Source organism: Bufo bufo, chromosome 3, assembly GCF_905171765.1.
Source record: "Bufo bufo chromosome 3, aBufBuf1.1, whole genome shotgun sequence".
NCBI classification, from domain to species: Eukaryota; Metazoa; Chordata; class Amphibia; order Anura; family Bufonidae; genus Bufo; species Bufo bufo.
Genome location: NC_053391.1, coordinates 407,167,942 through 407,190,631, shown reverse-complemented (window position 1 = coordinate 407,190,631; position 22,690 = coordinate 407,167,942). Strand labels below are relative to the sequence as shown.

General features: G+C 48.3%; 1 protein-coding gene across 1 annotated transcript in view; it reads right to left on the bottom strand.

Annotated features, from left to right (window-relative positions):
- ZZEF1 (zinc finger ZZ-type and EF-hand domain containing 1) overlaps positions 1 to 22,690 on the bottom strand; it is a 183,981-nt gene that overhangs the window by 81,280 nt on the left and 80,011 nt on the right. The window contains exons 29-35 of the mRNA XM_040424851.1: positions 16,683 to 17,166; positions 16,179 to 16,343; positions 15,147 to 15,266; positions 8,358 to 8,519; positions 7,341 to 7,470; positions 5,157 to 5,295; positions 4,867 to 5,032 (exon numbers count right to left, since the gene is read on the bottom strand). Of these exons, the coding sequence (XP_040280785.1) occupies positions 4,867 to 5,032; positions 5,157 to 5,295; positions 7,341 to 7,470; positions 8,358 to 8,519; positions 15,147 to 15,266; positions 16,179 to 16,343; positions 16,683 to 17,166 (1,366 nt within the window). The remainder of the gene's footprint in view (positions 1 to 4,866; positions 5,033 to 5,156; positions 5,296 to 7,340; positions 7,471 to 8,357; positions 8,520 to 15,146; positions 15,267 to 16,178; positions 16,344 to 16,682; positions 17,167 to 22,690) is intronic.

Below are 22,690 nucleotides of genomic sequence, written 5' to 3'. Positions count from 1 at the left end.
CCACAGAACCCCAGGTAAAGCCCTAAGTCCTACAGATCCTGGACGAAAACTCGGCTAGAAGCGAACACTAGCGAGCCCACTAGAGTCGCCTGGGCAAGCGGGCGAAAAACCCAATGATCAGTAACACGGGCAGAACGGTCGGTAGAACTGGTCCCGTCGGCCCCGAGCAAATTTGTCCCGTATCCACCCGGAGTGGGGGAGCAGACGGACAGGAACCGAAGGGTCCGCCCAGCAACCGCCCGATGCCAGGACAAGACAAGTTAAAGCCCAAGCCGATGTAGCCACCACAGGAAGACGGACTAAATGGTAGTCCTCCCAAGTTACCGAGAAGGTAAATCCATAGCAGAAACATTGCCTAGAATGGAAAAAACGCAATCTGCACCCAGCGGGAGGACAGAACGCGGTAGACCAGTTAGATAGGCACACAGCTAGTACAGTCAGTGTGGACAAGATGGACAGTACGAGGCCAAAAGGAACACCAGAACCATCCACATGAACAACCATGCTCTTCCCAGAGGGGAGGGCAGAGAAGGAACATCCTCTGAAGCGTGGCCGGAACAGAAGCCACAGAGATCCGTACCGAATGGGAGCCAAACAGAACCGGCGAGAAAAGGCAGTCGAGACAGAGGCCGGGATAACACCCTCCAAAGAAAGGAGGAGTGGGCAACAGAGAAGCCATAGGACAGCTCAAAAGCAGAACCCCGCTACACTGAGACGCCCGGTTCACCGCCTCGCAGAAGGCGAATACCCTGAAGAACTCAAGGTGGAGGTCCTCCGGACCTGGGTAAGCGAGCACCCAAGAGAAGTTGGGTGACCTTCCCAAGAAGAGCGGCCCGAACCTGGTAGGAGGAAATAGTAGCAGGCGAGGGGACCGTAGTCCCGCCAGAGCCAACATAGAATGCGAAAGGCGCTGCAGACAGCACTCTCGACCATGTGACCACTAGCGCAGGGAAACAATGCTGCGGGAAGACGAATGGGTACGTGTCTAGGAACCACGAACACTCCCCGGCGGAAGGGCCAACGAAATGAATGAGCACCGCCCAGCTCGGAGCAGTAGCGAGCAGAGAGGCCGTCTACTTATATATAAGGCATTCATTTATTGTTTGTTGGACAACACCTTAGGCTTACACAGGTGGACAGAATGATCTCTTTAGAGAATAGTGCAAGGCTTGCTGCAAACACCGTCTCCCAAGAGGAAAAAAATATGTCGCAGGAGGCATACGTACGAGTAGCCCCGTAAGCAGTGAGAAGGCCAACCCACCTACAGGATGAGAAGGTATACACGGCCCAAACAACGCACAAGAACGTCCGCTCACTGCAAAAATATCACTCAGCGAAGAAGGCCAGCCAGAGTGCCACAGTATCTACGGAAGTGCAAAGTGCAAACTGAAAAGGAGTTATGCACAAGACTAGTATGGTATGCAATGGAACGCAAAACTGACCGCCCCGAAAGGGGGGAAATGTACCTGGCAAATTGCAGTCGGCAAGGGTGCAAAAGCCCGCCCCAAAAAAGGGGGGAATGCCCAAGGCCGTACCTACGTCAGAGAAGTAGGGCATACCATACTTCGCCCCGAAGGGCGCCATGCACATAGCCACACAGTATCCAGCAGGAATGCACGAGGTCCACCTAGTGAAAGGGGGACATGCACAGGGCTATCCTAGCATTAAGTGAGTGTGCAACAATTCACCCAACACCGAAACTTCGTGAGAGTGTAACTACTCCCAATGAAGGGGAACATGTGCAAGTCCAATACGGCACATACAAGGACAGCCTTGAATCTCGTGAGCGTGCAAAATTCCACCCATGGAATGAGGGGTGGTCACGCACAAGGCCAGCACGGTATCCAATGGGAGCGCAAGCGTTCCACCCATGTTAGAGGGCCATGCTCAAGGCCAGCAACGTATCCGGTGAGAGTGTAGTATGCCGCCCAGAAAAGAGGGGGGGGGTCATGCACATGGCCAGCCTCGCATCCAGGGAGAGTGCGATCAGTCGGTGAGAATGTGTGTATGTCACCTGAAGGAGGCATGCCCATGGCCTGCAGCGAATCCAGTGAGAGTGCGTACACCGCCCACGGAAGAGGGGTCATGCATATGGCCGGCAGCGGATCCAGTGAGAGTGCAAGCACCCCGCCATGTATGGGGTTCATGCACATGGCCAACAACGTACCGGCGAGAGAACATCACCGACCGAGGGAGTGTATGTATGCCGCCACAGGGAAGGAGGCATGCCCAAGGCCGGCAGCGAATCCAATGAGAGTGCATCATACCACCTATGGAAAGTGGTCATGCACATGGCTGGCAGTGAATCCAGTGAGAGTTCCGAATGCCGTCTACGGAAGGGAGTCATGCCTATGGGCGTCAGCGATCCAGAGAGTGCAGCGTTCCGCCTATGGAAGGGGGTCACGCACATGATCGGCAACAAATCCAGTGAGTGCAGCGTTCCACCAATGGAAGGGGATCGTGCACATGGCCAGCACCGTATCTGGTGAGAGTGCAGTATTCCGCCTAAGAAAGGGGGTCATGCACAGATCTCAACGAATCTAGTGAGAGTGTAGCGTTCCGCCTATGCCATAACTGGAGAGGGTGACGAATGCTGCCTACAGAAAGGGCCGCATGCACTTGACCAGCGCCGTATCGTGAGAGAGGGCTAGGAGGGTAAAATGACCCTGGCCGCGCCGCAGCCGGGGAGCGCGACATGCCGCCTAAGGAAGGGGGGCATGTACTGACATGAGGCTGCAGCGTCCTGCGCAGCCCACAAGTTATATATATATATGTTTTTTTTTATATATATATATATATATATATATAACAGCCTCACTGAGGCAGAAAGGGGAGCCACCTACAGGGGCACGGCGGAGGGGGGGGGGAGTTGGCAGCCATACAGGCCCATCTGAAACCGGCCTGTACCCAAAGGGTTAAACAGGGATCCGGCCTGGAGGGCGGCGCTGCGATCCTCTGGGGGCAGCCATACAGGCACATCTGAAGCCGGCCTGTACCGCGGCGCTGCGATCCCCTGGAGGCACCCATACAGGCCCATCTGAAGCCGGCCTGTACCCAAAGGGTTAACAGGGATCCGGCCTGGAGGGCGGCGCTGCGATCCCCTGGGGGCGGGGGAACCTCCCTCCAACAGAGGCCGGAATTTTGCGGCCTAGTAACTGTAGGCCGTGAAGCCGGGGCCTAAATCTTTAGCGGCGCCCGGCTGACCGGGGCCGCACAGTATTCAAGTACCGGCCTAGCGGCGCATGCACATGCCGGCCGCGGGTGCCCACCCCGCGGGCCGGAAGAGCCGGGGACCCGGATAGAGCGCCAGGATCGCTGCCGCAAAGTCTGCGGTGCCCGGCCGACCGGAATGTTCCGACGGTCGGCCTGGGGCTGTTGGAGCATAGCGCTCATATTGCAGGCCGCGGGTGCCCACCACGCTGCCCGGAAGCGAGGACCCTGCACTCGGCAGCCATTTTACCCATGGAGCGGGCCCTGGCTTATAACAGCGCCCCATGTGGCCGACAGCCACAACCACCTTGCCCTTGGGCCGGTGCCCGTGAGGGCAGAGGAGGGTCAGGGGCAGCAAGGCTCTGGCCCTGAAGCAGTAGCCGGTAAGAGGGAGGGGGACCCTGAGACCGGGAGCCTGTGAGGGTGGGACGCCTGCATAACCCCTCCGTCAGGGGCAGCTAGTTGCGGACCTCTGCAGCTCCCCAGGCATTCTTCTTGTAGGGAGAAGGGTGCCAATGACCTATGGAGGCCAGGAGAGAGGGAGCAGAATGTGGCCCTGCGGCAGCCCACGGGCCAGCCTAGGTCTAGCAGGGACAGAAGGGTCCATAGGCCCAGTATAGGGTCAGGCACGCAGGAGACCGGGGGGGTGGGGGACGTAGGGCTGGAGAAGCCTCTCTTACCACAGCCGTCTTCACCCTCGGTCCGTTCCAGCAGGGTCGCCCCTTCAGCTACTGGCACCGTAGTGGCAGGACGCTGGAAGAGGGACTTGGCGTGCGGGGGACCCTTGCGCTGGCGGGATGTAGGGGAGCGAGGCTGCCCTGATCCACCTTGCCTTCTGTGGGGGAGGCAGCAGTGCGGGTGACCGGCACTGGCGCAGCTCAACCCCGGGAGAAACAGAGAGGTCTAGTGCGTCTCTGTTGTCCCTGATGATCTGGAACAAAAAGAAAAGAAAAAAGTAAAAATCTCAAATTTAAACAAGGAGAAACCAGCCCTGCAGAGCAGGGGGTGTCTTGCCTCCTTGGACACTAAGCAAAAACTGGCAGTCTCTCTCTCCAGGCTGAGGGTATAGCTGTGGAGGAGGGGCTTAACAGCTTTCACTTAGTGTCACGCCTCCTAGGGAGATGAGCTATACCCAAGGTCTTCTGTGTCCCCCAAGGAAACTGGGCGAGAAAATTATAGTAATAATCAACTCACCGATCACTTGCTACACCACTTTCCAGGTCACCCGCTTGTATCTATTGGACATTTAACTGCTGCCGCAGGTCACGCTGTGGCCAGTGATTGGCTGATGGTGGCCGGACAACCCCTTTAACCCTGTGACATTTACATTTTTAAACCTTATTCAATTTCTCACTTTTCCCACCAAGCTTTCTTGTATTCCATTAGTGAACAGAAACCCCCTTTTCCACATTCAGAAGCTGTAAAGCTGTCATTACCTAGTCCTGCCAGGGCAAGTGAACAGTTCACTGGAGGCTTATGTGAGCAGGACTAGGTCTCTATGGTTTTCAGCCTCTGAATGTAAACCAGAAACCTTCCATTCAATGAAGCAAACAGAGATCATGAAACGTGTAAGCGCATAATGGAAAGCTGCATAACTTCTCAGTAGACCAGGATAACTTTCTTTTATATAATACGTAATTGACATATTAGCCGTACCCTTCTGAGTATCTCATGGCAGCATAACATCCGTAGCACAGATCAAAGTCATCGCATACATTGCAGTTGATTCTATGACCAATAATAAGTCCTTGGCAATGATCACATGCATACTCCATGTTAACCATTTCATGGTCATCCTCATGTCCTTCCGGCTTTACACCACCTATTATAAATGAGGAGTTATTAGGAATTTCAATAGTAAGCACCTCTAAGAAAGACATCACAGCAGCTAAATGAATCCCAAATGAACCAAAAACCACAAGGAAACTTGAATGTTGAAATCTTACCGAGGAAGCAAGCTTTGCATAAATCCATGTCATTACATTGCAAACACCGGTAGCGGTGCCACGGCGCAATTTTGTCACAGCCATCGCAGGAAATTTCAACATTCAACAGGTCACAGTATCTCGCGATGAACATGTGCATCTATAAACGATGAAGGCGAGCTCAGGTTAAAAGACATTGAACAATGATCTTTCTCAAGAACAATTTAGAAAATTTTGTAGAATATAAAACTAGTGATTGTTTTTCTAACGTTTATTTTAAAAGGAAACTTCAATTTAATAAATTGCATAATTCATCATTATGAAATATCATTTCTAAGCAGTACACAATGTAACCTGAACATGCTTGGACTACTGCTTTAGCAATGTGGCTATCGTCAGGTTTATTTTAAAGAGCAAATGGCAGCAGGATCAACCCTATTAAACCAGGCATACTTCTGGTAGGGCAAATCCTGCTGATTTAAATGATACCTGTCTCGTGAAAGTAAGTTGAGACATTGCTGAGAAAAAATGCTTTTATTCTTTATATAACTGAGGGCCTCAGTGCACCGAGGAGCAGGGCCTAGCCCCTCTGAACTGGAGCCTTCCAGTGCTGGCCACACCCCCTCAGTGCACTGAAGCCCTCATTAGCATAAAGAATCTAAATCTTTTTTCCCCCCAGAATGACAGGTATCATTTTTTTCAGCTGGATCAATACCGCCAGCCAGGGTGCTTGGTGAAATAGGGGTGATCCTGCTGACAGGTGCTCTTTAACCCTTTCAGGACATTCAATTTTTTTAATTTTCGGTTTTTCCTTCCTTACCTTCTAACCTATATAATCTCTTTTTTCTGCTCACATAGTCGCATAAGTGCTCGTTTTTTTACGAGACAAGTTGTATTTTTTAAATGGCGCTGTTTATTTTACAATAGCTTGCATTGGAAAACAGAAAAAAAAAATCTTTGGAGAAAAATGGCAATTCTGCCAAAGTTTTGGGGGTTTTGTTTTTGTGATGCTCATGGTGCACTAAAAATGACATGACGACCTAATTCTGCAGGTCACTTTGATTACGGTGATACCAAATTTATATAGTTTTTACTATGTCATTACTTTTAAAAAATAACCTTTGAAAACATTTTTTTCTTTCCATCGCCATATTCTGACAGCTATAACTTTTTCATATTTTGGTCTACAGAACTGTGAGAGGGCGATTTGTCTTCTAATGGTACCATTTAGGGGTACATAAGACTTTGTGATCACTTTTTATTCATTTTTTTGGTACAGAACAGGAAGCAGGATTTTATACAGCATTTTTTATTTTTAAATATAGATAGTATAAATAACATTATTAATAATATGTTTAACATAAAAACTTGATTCAAATAAACAGGTCATTTTCTAATGAAACATTTCATTTAACATGGGCAGCACATCAATAAATGATCAATCTGCTTTAAAGGAAATGTGTCACCAAAAATTTTATGTGCCAGTTAAAACCAGAAAGTAACATCTCCCTCCTTTTCCGATTGAAGATTTTTTTGTTTTTTTTGCTGAACATGATTATGGGGGCGGCCTTCTTGCCTGAGCTCTTCTTCACAGCATTTAGAAAGCATTGAGAAAATTGCTTTATGGCAGCCCCATGATCCATAGACACAATGGACAGGAGGAGACCTTATTGACTTCTATGGGAGAGTTTTCTAGCAATGCTCTGTGACCTGTGCAGAGGCCATTGTACAAGGGAAGAATAGATAAGTTCTGACAATCACCTATTGTGAATGGTGGATCCTGTCTTCTCTATACACAGAGGTGATATCATTACAGGCAGGATTAGAATGACAGATAAGGAGATAACTGCAGTAAAGGGATCTATACAGATAGAGAAGTGGCGCCTATTAGGCTTAGTGGTTAGTGCGAAAACTGAAGGATATATGGATTTTGTTTAAATATAGACAGACCGTGACATGGAAAATTAAAAAACATCACCAAAAATTATTTCAAAATAAGTTAAACATAAAAATGTGATTTAAACAAAAGGTCATTTTCTGATGACAGATTCCCTTTAAGACAACTATGATGCACAATAAATAAGTAAAAGTGTTTGAAAGACATAGGAGAATATTTGGTCATATATGGTTTATGATCTAATGAAAAACAATATACACTGTACCTACTGTATATTACAGTATAGGGAAGAGTCAAAATTAGCTTACCTTTCTCCTTACATCTGGATCGGCCTGGCTTATCTTTTCAAACCAGCTTTCAAACAGTCCATCTTTGCATTCCTTCAACCACAAAAGGTTCTGTCTGTAATCTGCTCTCTCATCTTCCTCCTCCCATTGACTGAAGTGAGGAAATGGACATTTCATAATACAAAAAGGAATAAAATATATTGATTAGATTTCCCCTGACTGCTGAAATAAAGACAAAACCAGAAAAGGACACCTCACTGCTACACAATACACTTTATAGTGACATGGCAGAAAGCCAAATAAATCATACTTGGCATGGGGGGCTGTACTGCGATTGTGATCTAAGGTGTTAGCAAGCGTCCCTTCATTGTGGTTAGGGAACAGTTTTTAAGCAGTGTGGGAAGATAACCATTGACATCAGCAATTTTAGTGGAATCTGTAAATTCATTGGATCAGTAGGGTTTGAAGTGTGGGAAGAGTAGTCCGATCATCTTGCATTGCAGAGAAATGGAAGCACAGAATTCTCGGTCATTGCTGCGTTCATAATATACTATGCAAACACAGCTTACCCGGATAGATATCTTTCAGAAAAAATACAGGACAGATATGGGATAAGTGTCTGATCCATGGAGGTCCAAGTGTCCTGCCGATCACAACAAGGGCCTGTTCGCCCCCACTGGAGTGGAGCAGCAGTTACACATGTACGCTGTTGCTCATTCAGGTCTTTGGCGTTGCCTGAAATAGCCAAGTTCTTGTACGCTCCCATAGAGCTGAACAGAGAGGTGGACCTGTATGTATGTGTCTTCCGCTCTACTCAAATGGGGAGCAAAGGTCCCTGTTCTTATGATCAGTGGTGGCTTCAGCAGTTGGACTCCCACTGATTAGACACCTATCAACTAACCACAGGACTTGTCTTAATGGGACATCCCCTTTAACAAAATCATAGCCCATTTATATTTCAACATTGCAATAATTCTAAAATTTAACTGTCTGGATCTAGATCCTAGAAACCAGGACCAAAACATGATTTGTTCTCACCTCACAACACAATCATGGGTACTTATGTTCTCCTGAGTCATTGATAGAAGTAGTTCTGGAAGATCTATACTTTGAAAGAATGACAAATCTTGTGGCTCCCAACTCATGTCTAACATGTGCAGGAGTGTAGTCTGCACACATGATACTGCTGGAAGAAGTGACCTGAGCAAACAATTTAAAAAAAGTTGTGTTTTTACGTAACCATTATTAATATCAAATTTGCATGTATATTATTGCTATGAAAGGCACTGACACTCTGTTGCCACAGTTTACCCATTTCAAACTAAAATGTCAGATACAAACTAGACCGATATCTTAATTCCCTTCATTTGCAAAAGTATGCGGGCACAATTATAAAGCAATAATTGCAAGTAATTATAGAGGTCACGGTAAAAAATAAATCACATGCTTAAAATAAATGCTACCTATACTACATAGAGCCACATTTACTTTTACCCTAATTTCTCCTTTTCAAATCTGCAGCTATTTTAACAACCAATTCTTACAGATCATGAAAAAAAATAACTTGTACAGCTCATAAAAATCTGTCAAAATGTTGCTTTTGCTTATAGTCCATGTCTGTCTCAATATATGGACAGTTACAAAAGTTAATTTTCCATAAAACATTCTCAAACTGCTTTATTGTCTTCTTCTTCTCACAAGAGCCAATGAGAACAGAAGGGTCAGGAGAAAGAAAGTTCAGCCATTTTATTATACACTGATCAGTCATAACATTAAAACCACCTGCCTAACCACCTCAGCCCCCAGTGCTTAAACACCCTGAAAGACCAGGCCACTTTTTACACTTCTGACCTACACTACTTTCACCATTTATTGCTCGGTCATGCAACTTACCACCCAAATGAATTTTACCTCCTTTTCTTCTCACTAATAGAGCTTTCATTTGGTGGTATTTCATTGCTGCTGACATTTTTACTTTTTTTGTTATTAATCGAAATTTAACGATTTTTTTGCAAAAAAATGACATTTTTCACTTTCAGTTGTAAAATTTTGCAAAAAAAATGACATCCATATATAAATTTTGCTCTAAATTTATTGTTCTACATGTCTTTGATAAAAAAAAAATGTTTGGGTAAAAAAAAAATGGTTTGGGTAAAAGTTATAGCGTTTACAAACTATGGTACAAAAATGTAAATTTCCGCTTTTTGAAGCAGCTCTGACTTTCTGAGCACCTGTCATGTTTACTGAGGTTCTACAATGCCCAGACAGTACAAACACCCCACAAATGACCCCATTTCGGAAAGTACACACCCTAAGGTATTCGCTGATGGGCATAGTGAGTTCATAGAACTTTTTATTTTTTGTCACAAGTTAGCGGAAAATGATGATTTTTTATTTTTATTTTTTTTTTCTTACAAAGTCTCATATTCCACTAACTTGTGACAAAAAATAAAAACTTCCATGAACTCACTATGCCCATCACGAAATACCTTGGGGTCTCTTCTTTCCAAAATGGGGTCACTTGTGGGGTAGTTATACTGCCCTGGCATTCTAGGGGCCCAAATGTGTGGTAAGGAGTTTGAAATCAAATTCTGTAAAAACTGACCAGTGAAATCCGAAAGGTGCTCTTTGGAATGTGGGCCCCTTTGCCCACCTAGGCTGCAAAAAAGTGTCACACATCTGGTATCTCCGTATTCAGTAGAAGTTGGGGAATGTGTTTTGGGGTGTCATTTTACATATACCCATGCTGGGTGAGATAAATATCTTGGTCAAATGCCAACTTTGTATAAAAAAATGGGAAAAGTTGTCTTTTGCCAAGATATTTCTCTCACCCAGCATGGGTATATGTAAAAAGACACCCCAAAACACATTCCCCAACTTCTCCTGAATACGGAGATACCAGATGTGTGACACTTTTTTGCAGCCTAGGTGGGCAAAGGGGCCCATATTCCAAAGAGCACCTTTCGGATTTCACTCGTCATTTTTTACAGAATTTGATTTCAAACTCCTTACCACACATTTGGGCCCCTAGAATGCCAGGGCAGTATAACTACCCCACAAGTGACCCCATTTTGGAAAGAAGAGACCCCAAGGTATTCGCTGATGGGCATAGTGAGTTCATGGAAGTTTTTATTTTTTGTCACAAGTTAGTGGAATATGAGACTTTGTATAAAAAAAAAATATATAAAAAAAATCATCATTTTCCACTAACTTGTGACAAAAAATAAAAAATTCTAGGAACTCGCCATGCCCCTCACGGAATACCTTGGGGTGTCTTCTTTCCAAAATGGGGTCACTTGTGGGGTAGTTATACTGCCCTGGCATTTTCCAGGGGCCCTAATGTGTGGTAAGTAGGTAAATGACCAGTGAAATCCAAAAGGTGCTCTTTGGAATATGGGCCCCTTTGCCCACCTAGGCTGCAAAAAAGTGCCACACATGTGGTATCTCCGTACTCAGGAGAAGTTGGGGAATGTGTTTTGGGGTGTCTTTTTACATATACCCATGCTGGGTGAGAGAAATATCTTGGCAAAAGACAACTTTTCCCATTTTTTTATACAAAGTTGGCATTTGACCAAGATATTTATCTCACCCAGCATGGGTATATGTAAAATGACACCCCAAAACACATTCCCCACCTTCTCCTGAGTACGGAGATACCAGATGTGTGACACTTTTTTGCAGCCTAGGTGGGCAAAGGGGCCCATATTCCAAAGAGCACCTTTCGGATTTCACTCGTCATTTTTTACAGAATTTGATTTCAAACTCCTTACCACACATTTGGGCCCCTAAAATACCAGGGCATTATACCTACCCCACAAGTGACCCCATTTTGGAAAGAATAGACCCCAAGGTATTCGCTGATGGGCATAGTGAGTTCATGGAAGTTTTTATTTTTTGTCACAAGTTAGTGGAATATGAGACTTTGTATGAAAAAAAAAAAAAAAAAAAAATCATCATTTTCCACTAACTTGTGACAAAAAATAAAAAATTCTAGGAACTCGCCATGCCCCTCACGGAATACCTTGGGGTGTCTTCTTTCCAAAATGGGGTCACTTGTGGGGTAGTTATACTGCCCTGGCATTTTCCAGGGGCCCTAATGTGTGGTAAGTAGGTAAATGACCAGTGAAATCAGAAAGGTGCTCTTTGGAATATGGGCCCCTTTGCCCACCTAGGCTGCAAAAAAGTGTCACACATCTGGTATCTCCGTACTCGGGAGAAGTTGGGGAATGTGTTTTGGGGTGTCTTTTTACATATACCCATGCTGGGTGAGAGAAATATCTTGGCAAAAGACAACTTTTCCCATTTTTTTATACAAAGTTGGCATTTGACCAAGATATTTATCTCACCCAGCATGGGTATATGTAAAATGACACCCCAAAACACATTCCCCAACTTCTCCTGAGTACGGCGATACCAGATGTGTGACACTTTTTTGCAGCCTAGATGCGCAAAGGGGCCCAAATTCCTTTTAGGAGGGCATTTTTAGACATTTGGATACCAGACTTCTTCTCACGCTTTGGGGCCCCTAGAATGCCAGGGCAGTATAAATACCCCACATGTGACCCCATTTTGGAAAGAAGACACCCCAAGGTATTCAATGAGGGGCATGGCGAGTTCATAGAAATTTTTTTTTTTTGGCACAAGTTAGCGGAAATTGATATTTTTTATTTTTTTCTCACAAAGTCTCCCGTTCCGCTAACTTGGGACAAAAATTTCAATCTTTCATGGACTCAATATGCCCCTCACTGAATACCTGGGGGTGTCTTCTTTCCGAAATGGGGTCACATGTGGGGTATTTATACTGCCCTGGCATTCTAGGGGCCCTAAAGCGTGAGAAGAAGTCTGGAATATAAATGTCTAAAAAATTTTACGCATTTGGATTCCGTGAGGGGTATGGTGAGTTCATGTGAGATTTAATTTTTTGTCACAAGTTAGTGGAATATGAGACTTTGTAAGAAAAAAAAAAAATAATTCCGCTAACTTGGGCCAAAAAAATGTCTGAATGGAGCCTTACAGGGGGGTGATCAATGACAGGGGGGTGATCAATGACAGGGGGGTTGATCAATGACAGGGGGGTTGATCAATGACAGGGGGTTGATCAATGACAGGGGGGTGATCAATGACAGGGGGGTGATCAGAGAGTCTATATGGGGTGATCAATGACAGGGGGGTGATCAATGACAGGGGGGGTGATCAATGACAGGGGGGGTGATCAATGACAGGGGGGGTGATCAATGACAGGGGTGGTGATCAATGACAGGGGGGTGATCAGGGAGTCTATATGGGGTGATAACCACAGTCATTGATCACGCCCGTGTAAGGCTTCATTCAGACGTCCGGATGCGTTTTGCGGATCCGATCCATCTATCAGTGGATCCGTAAAAATCATGCGGACGTCTGAATGGAGCTTTACAGGGGGGTGATCAATGACAGGGGGGTAATCAATGACAGGGGGGTGATCAGGGAGTCTATATGGGGTGATCACCACAGTCATTGATCATGCCCCTGTAAGGCTTCATTCAGACGTCCGGATGCGTTTTGCGGATCCGATCCATCTATCAGTGGATCCGTAAAAATCATGCGGACGTCTGAATGGAGCTTTACAGGGGGGTGATCAATGACAGGGGGGTAATCAATGACAGGGGGGTGATCAGGGAGTCTATATGGGGTGATCACCACAGTCATTGATCATGCCCCTGTAAGGCTTCATTCAGACGTCCGGATGCGTTTTGCGGATCCGATCCATCTATCAGTGGATCCGTAAAAATCATGCGGACGTCTGAATGGAGCTTTACAGGGGGGTAATCAATGACAGGGGGGTGATCAATGACAGGGGGGTGATCAGGGAGTCTATATGGGGTGATAACCACAGTCATTGATCATGCCCCTGTAAGGCTTCATTCAGACGTCCGGATGCGTTTTGCGGATCCGATCCATCTATCAGTGGATCCGTAAAAATCATGCGGACGTCTGAATGGAGCTTTACAGGGGGGTAATCAATGACAGGGGGGTGATCAATGACAGGGGGGTGATCAGGGAGTCTATATGGGGTGATAACCACAGTCATTGATCATGCCCCTGTAAGGCTTCATTCAGACGTCCGGATGCGTTTTGCGGATCCGATCCATCTATCAGTGGATCCGTAAAAATCATGCGGACATCTGAATGGAGCTTTACAGGGGGTTGATCAATGACAGGGGGGTAATCAATGACAGGGGGGTGATCAGGGAGTCTATATGGGGTGATCAGGGGCTAATAAGGGGTTAATAAGTGACGGGGGGGGGGGTGTAGTGTAGTGTAGTGGTGCTTGGTGGGACTTTACTGAGCTACCTGTGTCCTCTGGTGGTCGATCCAAACAAATGGGACCACCAGAGGACCAGGTAGCAGGTATATTAGACGCTGTTATCAAAACAGCGTCTAATATACCTGTTAGGGGTTAAAAAAAACACATCTCCAGCCTGCCAGCGAACGATCGCCGCTGGCAGGCTGGAGTTCAACTCTCTTACCTTCCGTTCCTGTGAGCGCGCGCGCCTGTGTGCGCGCGTTCACAGGAAATCTCGCGTCTCGCGAGAGGACGCGTATATGCGTCCAGGAGGAATGAATCAACCACCTCCAGGACGCGTCTGTGCGTACAGCGGTCCGGAGGTGGCTAATATAGTCGCAGGTCCCCCCACCATAACAGCTCGGATCCATTGGTGCACAGAGTTCACAAAACCTCTGAAGGTATCCTGTAGTATTTGGCACCAAGACATTAGCAGTAGATCCTTTTTGTCAAGTAAGGCTACTTTCACACTCGCATTTTGTGTTGATCCCTCATGGACGGATCCATTTATATAATACAACCGCATGCATCTGTTCAAAACGGATCTGTTTGTATAATCTGTAACATAGCCAAGATGGATCAGTCTTGGACACCATTGAAAGTCAATGGGGGACGGATCCGTTTTCTATTGTGCCAGATTGTGTCAGTGAAAACAGATCGGTCCCCATTGACTTACATTGTGTGCCAGGACGGATCCGTTTGGCTCAGTTTCATCAAACGGACACCAAAACACTGCAAGCAGCATTTTGGTGTCCGCCTCCAGAGCGGAATGGAGACGGAACGGAGGCAAACTGATGCAGTCTGAACGGATCCTTTTCCATTCAGAATGCATTAGGGAAAAACGGATCCGTTTTGGACCGCTTGTGAGAGCCCTGAACGGATCTCACAAACGGAAAGCCAAAACGCGAGTGTTAAGTAGACTAATTAGTAAGGTGGGGTCTCCCAAGGATTGGACGTGCACTTCAGCTGTGGAAAGGGATCAGCGTGGGCTCCCTGATCAGTCCGCACATACATAGCATGCTGTGATGTACTGTTAGTTCTGACACCTTTTTATCATACCAAGCAATAACGTTTTCTGCAATTTGTGCTACAGTAGCTCTTCTGTGGGATCAGACCAGGTGAGATAGCCTTCATTCCCCACATGTATCAATGAACTTTGGACGTCATGACCCAGGCGTCTGTTCACCAGTTGTTATTTCTTGGGCCACTTCTAGAAGTTAGTAATCAGTGCACACTGGGAACACACCAAAAGATCTGCAGTTTTGGAGATGCTCTGACCCAGTCTAGTCATCACAATTTGGCACTTACCAAAGTTGCTCACAGGCCTTATGCTTCCTCATTTTTCCTGTTTCCAACAGATCTACTTGAAGAACTGATTGTTCACTTGATGCCCAATATATCCCACCCCTTCACCGTGCCCCATGTGACTGATCAATGTACACCGTACAACATCTGTAAGCTCTTTTGGGTATATATTAACAAATTAAATATTATATCACACATACCTGTCATCAAGGTTGTTAAAACTCTTTACAGCATTGACTAAAAGCGCAACAAGCCTGTAGTAGGACTCCCGCACTTCTCTATGCAGCTCAGCTCCACAGCCTTCCAAGCGACCAAAATAGCTTCAAGGGGGGAAAAAAAGAAGTTATTTTTGTACCATTTCTGGTACTATTGCTCAGTGCTTACTTATCTTTACCTGAACAATTCACCACTACGTATAAACCATTATACAATTGGCAGGGTACTGCCTAATCCATACACATGAGATGATCCCACTAGCAAAACGCTACACTAAACTGGCCAACCAGGGAGTCAGCTTTAAAAAAAAAAAAAAAAAAAAAAAACATACATACTCCTTGATCTTTCAGCACAATGGCAATTGATCATCTGAATTTGGAAGATCAATCCATACACACACGTAGTTTTGGCTGACAACAGAAGACATTTTCAGACTTGGCCAATCACATTTCTGGCAGACCAATGCTTGCAGTCGGGTTGCGTTTGTCATTTGAAAAACTGTCATCCAAAATTGCCAGAACTGGGCAGTTTAGGATGACCTTATTCTCATGTATATGGAAAGCCTAAAGGGGTTGTATCATGTCAGAATTAAAATAACATATCACTAGGAAATAGCATCAAAGTGAGATAGCTGCAGGTTTCAGTGTGACCCAAACCCATCCCCAGAATGGGCCCCCAAAGTAAAGGAGGGCACACCATGCATGAGCACACATGCTCTTCCTTCATTTCTTTGGGAGTCCTGAAAATAGCAGAGTGAGTGCAAACGTTGCCATCGCACCATTCCTAATTCTTGACTATTTTCGTCAGTCCCATATAAGTGAATAGAGAGCGGCCACGCATGTGTGGCTGCTCTAGACTCACTCCCGGGAGTCCTGTTCTGAAGATAGGTGTGGATCCAGAGATGGGACCCTGACCTATCTGACATTAGTAAAATGCCATCGATGGCTAAGATGACAACCTATTCCAGGTTTGAAGGCACTAGTGAAGGGCATCATATTACAGAGCACTGTACTTACTTAGTGAAGTCATTCTGGCAAGCAAGCAGCTCCAGTAGAAAGACTACACAGGAGGGCTGAAAGAAATGAGGCTGCCCCAGAGTATGTAGACATTCCTGAATTATTTTGAGCACCTTGAGAATGCTTCCAGCCTGGGCTTTTCTGAGGGAGAGGACCTGCAGAACACTTGTGGAAGGAAGCAGAAAAAAAAAAGGAACTTTTACAAACATAAGATATACAAAGTAAGATGAAGACATTTAATGGGAAAGCCTTGCTTTGCCCAACTTTTAAATGATTCCAATCCTAACTAACCACAGCTTCAAACACCTACATTAACTTCACTTATGAATATTGTAGGCGCTCCCATATTAAAAATTCTTTCCTCACAAAAGGATAACTAGAACATATTTAAATGGATGAGTGATCTGCTTTGATCATTTTACACTGGCATTTTTCATAATACCTTGTGCTAAAAGCCTTAAGGTCTAAAAATAACAGACGTCAAGGAACATTTTCAGTCTTTACCTTTCATGGGAAATTGTTGTATCCTTTACAAAATCTAAGATGGTTTTCAAAATGGGATACTTTTCCTTCACAGATGGCAAAACCTTTGGTTCTTCTATGGAACGAAATGAAAGCAGCCGTAGCCTTGCCCGACTAAAAGGGGCCTTCCGAGTAGGAGTAGGGGGAGGAGAGGCAGCTTCCTCAGATTTTTCTGTTTTCATCTGAGTACCTACAGGGGTCTCGTATTTGAAACATTCTGATTCTTGCTTTTTCTTGGAGTCCTGCTCAGGCACTTGAAACTTCCCAGGCAAACCAGGATAAGCAGCTTCTGGAGAGGCATTAATTGGTGAGGCACTTGAAGCTTGAAAATCTGCCTCCACAATGGACCCCTTTCTCTGACTATTTAGTAGCAGATCTTCATCTCCAGAAATACAGCTTTCTAATGGTGGCCGTGATTTAGGTATAAAACTTAAGAGTAAAAGACACTTTTCGATGCACTGTTTCGCTGTAAGAGAAAACCATAAAGTATATCAAATGATGCTAAGCATATTCAATTAAGAAAAGTTGTAAACAAGTCAATGACAGACAGTTCCATGATAACCTAACTATGGCAGACCTGGGAGTCTTCAGCAGGCCCCAGGATACCATAGCAGCTGAACGGCTACCACAATTTGTCGTGAGAAGGCCATTTGATCACTAAGAGCATCCCGCTCCCAATGAAGAAAACCTCAGATTCAGTAGTAGCAACTGACATGGCATGAGAGGGGTTAAAAGTGGTAGTGTATATCTGTAAAACAGCAGGCACCTACTGGCTGTGGCTCCTACTTAGCCCCTGAGGCGGCGCCATCTTTAACCCCTTCACGACCGCAATCAGTCTATATACGTGATAGCTGCACATGCCCCGTGCAGCTACCACGTGTATAGACGTCAGGCAGTTCTTTAATCCAAGCGCTGCAAAGCGCTTGGATTAAAGCTTCTGCCCCTGCCCTGCTGCTGTCACAGGGAGCATACAGTTCAGTAATGCCAGCAAGGGACCAATCAGAGTGGTCCCTTGCCGGCAATCGATCCGATTGGTTAGTCGTCGTCCCCCCATCCATCCATGTAGCATGCTCCTGATGCGGTCCGCCCCCTCCCAGCTCAATACATTCATCCTGCCCCGATCTGTTTTTTCTCAATGCTGGCCGTATCTCCCCCCCCCTTTTCCAGTGCTGCACCCTGCTGTGTGTGATGGCGGCGGCTCCATTCCTGAGTCGCCGCCATCAGCAGCGAGTGTCAGCTCTATGCTGACACTCTGCTGTAACCCCATAGATGCCGCGGTAGCGGCATCCATGGGGTTAATAGAGGGAGGGGGCTCCCTCTCTCAACCATCGAGGCTGCTGCGCTGCAATTGCAGCGCCCGATGGTTGCCATGGCAACCGGACGCTTTGCAAAGGCATCCGGTGTTGCCACCTACAGGAAATCTGGTAGTATTATACTTTGCAATGCAAGAGCATTGCAAAGTATAGTACAACCATCAGCCCCACTGGATCTTCAAGATCCAAGAGGGAACTGATAAAAAAAAAAGTGAAAATAATAAAAGTAAAAATAGAGAAAAAATGTAAATTAAAAAAATAAATTGCCTTTTCCTATAAAAGGAGACTTTTGTATTACTTACCAGTAAAGTCTCTTTCTCGCTCTTCCTTGGGGGACACAGGAAACCATGGGTATAGCTCTGCTCCCTAGGAGGCGTGACACTAAGTGAAAGCTGTAAGCCCCTCCTCCATCAGCTATACCCCTCAGCCTGGAGAAGAGACTGCCAGTTGCGTGTCCAAGTAGTGAAAGATAACCACCAACCGGAAAAAAGAACTGTCGAGCCCCAACGGGGGCAACCAAGCCGGAACCACAACTGTAACCCAAATGAAGGGCGGGTGCTGTGTCCCCCAAGGAAGAGCGAGAAAGAGACTTTACTGGTAAGTAATACAAAAGTCTCCTTTTCTCGCCCATATTCCTTGGGGGACACAGGAAACCATGGGACGTTCCAGAGCAGTCCCAGAAGGGAGGGACCAGAACAAACTAGACCAACACCAGAGGCATCAATCAACTGCCGCCTGCAACACCAGACGGCCTAAAGCAGCGTCAGCCGACGCATGAGTATGCACCCTGTAGAACTTGGTGAAGGTGTGCAAGGAGGACCAAGTGGCCGCCTTGCAAATCTGCTCCGTAGAAGCCCGATTCCTCTGAGCCCAGGAAGCCCCGACCGCTCTAGTGGAGTGAGCGGTAACACCAAGGGGCGGAACCTTGCCCTTGGCGAGATAAGACTCAGTAACAGCCATCTTGACAAAACGGGCGATAGCAACTTTGGATGCCGCCATCCCTCTGCGCGACCCCTCCGGAACCACAAAGAGCGAGTCAGTACGCCTGAAAGAGCTGGTTACCTCCAGGTAAACCTTGAGCGCCCTGACAACGTCCAGGCGATGAAGCTCCCTCTCCCGCGGGTGGGAAGGGGAAGGACACAAAGAGGGGAGAACGATGTCCTCGTTCAGATGAAAGGCGGAGACCACCTTAGGAAGGAAGGAAGGGACCGGACGAAGAACCACCTTGTCCTGGTGGAACACTAGGAAAGGTTCCAGACAGGAGAGTGCAGCCAATTCGGACACCCTCCGAAGAGAGGTGACGGCTACAAGGAAAATAACCTTGCAGGACAGAAGTCGCAAGGAAACCGTCCGCAGGGGCTCGAAAGGGGAAGCCTGGAGCGCTGAGAGAACCAGGTTCAGGTCCCAGGGCGGTACCGGAGGACGGTACGGGGGAACCGCGTGAGCCACACCCTGAAGGAAGGTCTTGACTGGACCAAGGGGGGCCAGTGGGCGCTGAAACAAAATGGACAGCGCAGACACCTGACCCTTCAAAGAACTAAGGGCCAGCCCTTGGGCCAGTCCGCTCTGCAGGAAGGACAAAACGGTGGGGAGAGAAAAGCGGAGCGGAGGAATCCCCAGATCGGCACAGAACCCCAAAAAGGTCCTCCAGGTCCTATAATAGATCCTAGAAGAGGACGGCTTTCGGGCGCGGATCATGGTGCGGACGACGTCCGCAGAAAAACCCCTACGCGTCAGGACGGTGGTCTCAACAACCACGCCGTCAAACGTAGGGACCCTAAACGCGGGTGGAAGATCGGTCCCTGAGAGAGAAGATCTTCCCTGGCGGGCAGCGGCCAGGGCGCGTCTGCCAGGAGCAGCATGAGGTCGGCATACCAAGACCGGCGGGGCCAGTCCGGAGCGACCAGAATCACCGAGACGCCTTCCGCCGCTATCTTCCGAAGGACCTTGGGCAGGAGAGGGATGGGAGGGAATATGTATGGGCGCGCGAAGCCTCGCCAAGGAAGAACGAGGGCGTCGGCTCCGCAGGCTCCCGGATCCCTGGCCCTGGACAGATATGCGGGGACCTTGTGATTGAATTTTGAGGCCATGAGGTCCACGTCCGGTATGCCCCAACGAAGGCAAATGGCCTCGAACACCTCCGGGTGAAGAGACCACTCGCCGGGGTCGACGGTGGTGCGACTGAGGAAGTCCGCCGCCCAATTGTCCACCCCTGGAATAAAAATTGCAGATAGGGCCGGGACGTGGGCTTCCGCCCAACGGAGAATGCTGGTGACCTCCCGCATTGCTGCAACGCTGCGAGTGCCCCCCTGGTGGTTTATGTACGCCACGGCCGTGGCGTTGTCCGATTGCACACGAACTGGATGACCCTTCAGCAGATGAGTCCAGTGTCGCAGAGACAGAAGGGCCGCTCTCAGCTCCAGGACATTGATCGAGAGTTTGGACTCCGATGGAGACCAAATGCCCTGGACGGATCGGGGAGGAAACACGCCTCCCCAGCCCAAGAGACTGGCATCGGTTGTAACCACCAACCAGTTGATCGGCAGAAAGGACCTGCCCAGAAGAGGGGACTGCAACCACCAGCGGAGAGATGACCGTACCGGAGGCGATAGATGGAAAGGATGATCCAGAGACTCCGGCGATTTGTCCCAGGAGGAGAGGATCGCCCGTTGGAGAGGGCGGGAGTGAAACTGCGCAAATGGGATTGCCTCGAAGCAGGCAACCATCTGCCCCAAGACCCGCATGCAGAAGCGGAAGGACGGTCGACGGTGGAGAAGGAGACCCTGAATCGCCCGACGGAGGGTCAGACGTTTTTCCGAGGGAAGACGTACCTCCGCCGCTTCCGTGTCTAAAAGCATTCCCAGGAAGACCAGTTGTCTGGCGGGAGGAAGGGAGGACTTGGGGAAGTTGATGACCCAACCGAATCTCGCCAGAGTCTCTAGAGTGAGATCCACGCTGGCAACCGCTTGGGAAAGGGACGGAGCCTTGATGAGGATATCGTCCAAGTACGGTAGCAGAAAAACACCCCTGGAACGGAGTAAGGCCAAAACCGGGGCCAGGACCTTGGTGAACACCCGGGGGGCTGTTGCCAGCCCAAAGGGAAGGGCGACAAACTGGAAGTGGAGGTCCCCCACGGCGAATCGGAGGAAGCGATGGTGACACCGGGCTACCGGAACATGGAGGTAGGCATCCTGTATATCGATGGAAGACATGAAATCTCCCTGCTCCAGGGAAGCCACCGCGGAACGGAGGGACTCCATCCGAAACCGTCGAAGGAAGAGAAAACGGTTGAGCTTTTTGAGGTCCAAAATGGGCCGCACCGAACCTCCCTTCTTGGGAACAACAAAGAGGTTCGAATAGAACCCTTGGAACCTTTCCTCTAGAGGAACGGGGGTAATCACCCCTCTGTCCAGTAAGGCTTGAACAGCCGCGGAGAACGCAGCCGCGCTTTTCGGGTCCCGCGGGGGGCGGGAGCGAAAGAACCGATCTGGAGGGAAAGACGCAAATTCGATTTTGTATCCTGAGGACACAATTTCGAGAGCCCAGGCGTCGGAGATGTGAGCCATCCAGATGTCCCTGAAAAGGAGGAGCCGGCCCCCCACCCGGGTGGGTGGGGGCGCGCCTTCAGGCAGAGGATTGCTTTGCTGCGGGTGTGCGGGCAGCCTGCGGCCTGCGCCAGGAGGGCTGTGCCCGAAAAAACGGCTTCCTACGTTTATCCTGGGGAGGGGCCGAAGCGGCAGCTGCGGGGGGAGCCCCAGAGGTCCTGCGGGAGGACCGAAAACGAGACGCACCGGGGCGTCCGCGGGGGGCGCCCCTGGCTTGGGGTTGAGGGAGATGGGTGCTTTTACCACCCGTGGCCTCCGAAATAAGCTCGTCTAGGCGGACCCCGAAAAGGCGGGAACCCGCAAACGGTAGCCCCGCCAAGGAACGTTTGGAGGCAGCGTCCGCTTTCCAAACTTTCAGCCAGAGCTCCCTCCTGACGGAAACCGCCAGGGCGGAGGAGCGTGCAATAAGGGCTCCCGCATCAAGGGAGGCCTCACAAACAAAATTCCCGGCCCGAATAATAAGCTGGGCCAAGGAACGTAGGTCCTGGATGGGGACGTCCGAGTCCAACTCCTGTTCCAGCTGCGCACCCCAAGCAGAGATTGCTTTACCTGCCCAAGCAGAGGCAAAAACCGGTCTGAGAGCAGAACCGGAGGCAGCAAAAATGCCCTTGGAAAGGGTCTCCATGCGACGGTCCTCCGCTGACTGAAGAGAGGACCCGTCGGGAACAGGGATGGCCGTGTTTTTTGACAGACGGGCCACAGGCGGGTCCACCTTGGGTGGGGACGACCAGGTGGCCACGACATCGGCTGGAAATGGATAGCAAATGTCCAGCTTCTTGGGATTGACAAAACGGGCGTCCGGGCGAGCCCAAGCCTTAGACACCACGGAGGAGAAATCAGAGTGGATTGGAAAGACTTTTGAGGCCTGCCTGGGTCTGATAAAGGAGACGCTAGCTGCGTCAGAGCTAGGGGGGTCATCCTGCACCTTAAAGGTGTCACGAATATCCGAGATGAGTTGACTCATCGCTGAGGCTAGCTTGGACGGCAGGGCCGAGTCCATTTCCAAATCTGAAACCGCCAATTCACCTTCAGAGAGCGAATCCTTTGGAGAGGAGAGGCTCGTCTGGGTGCG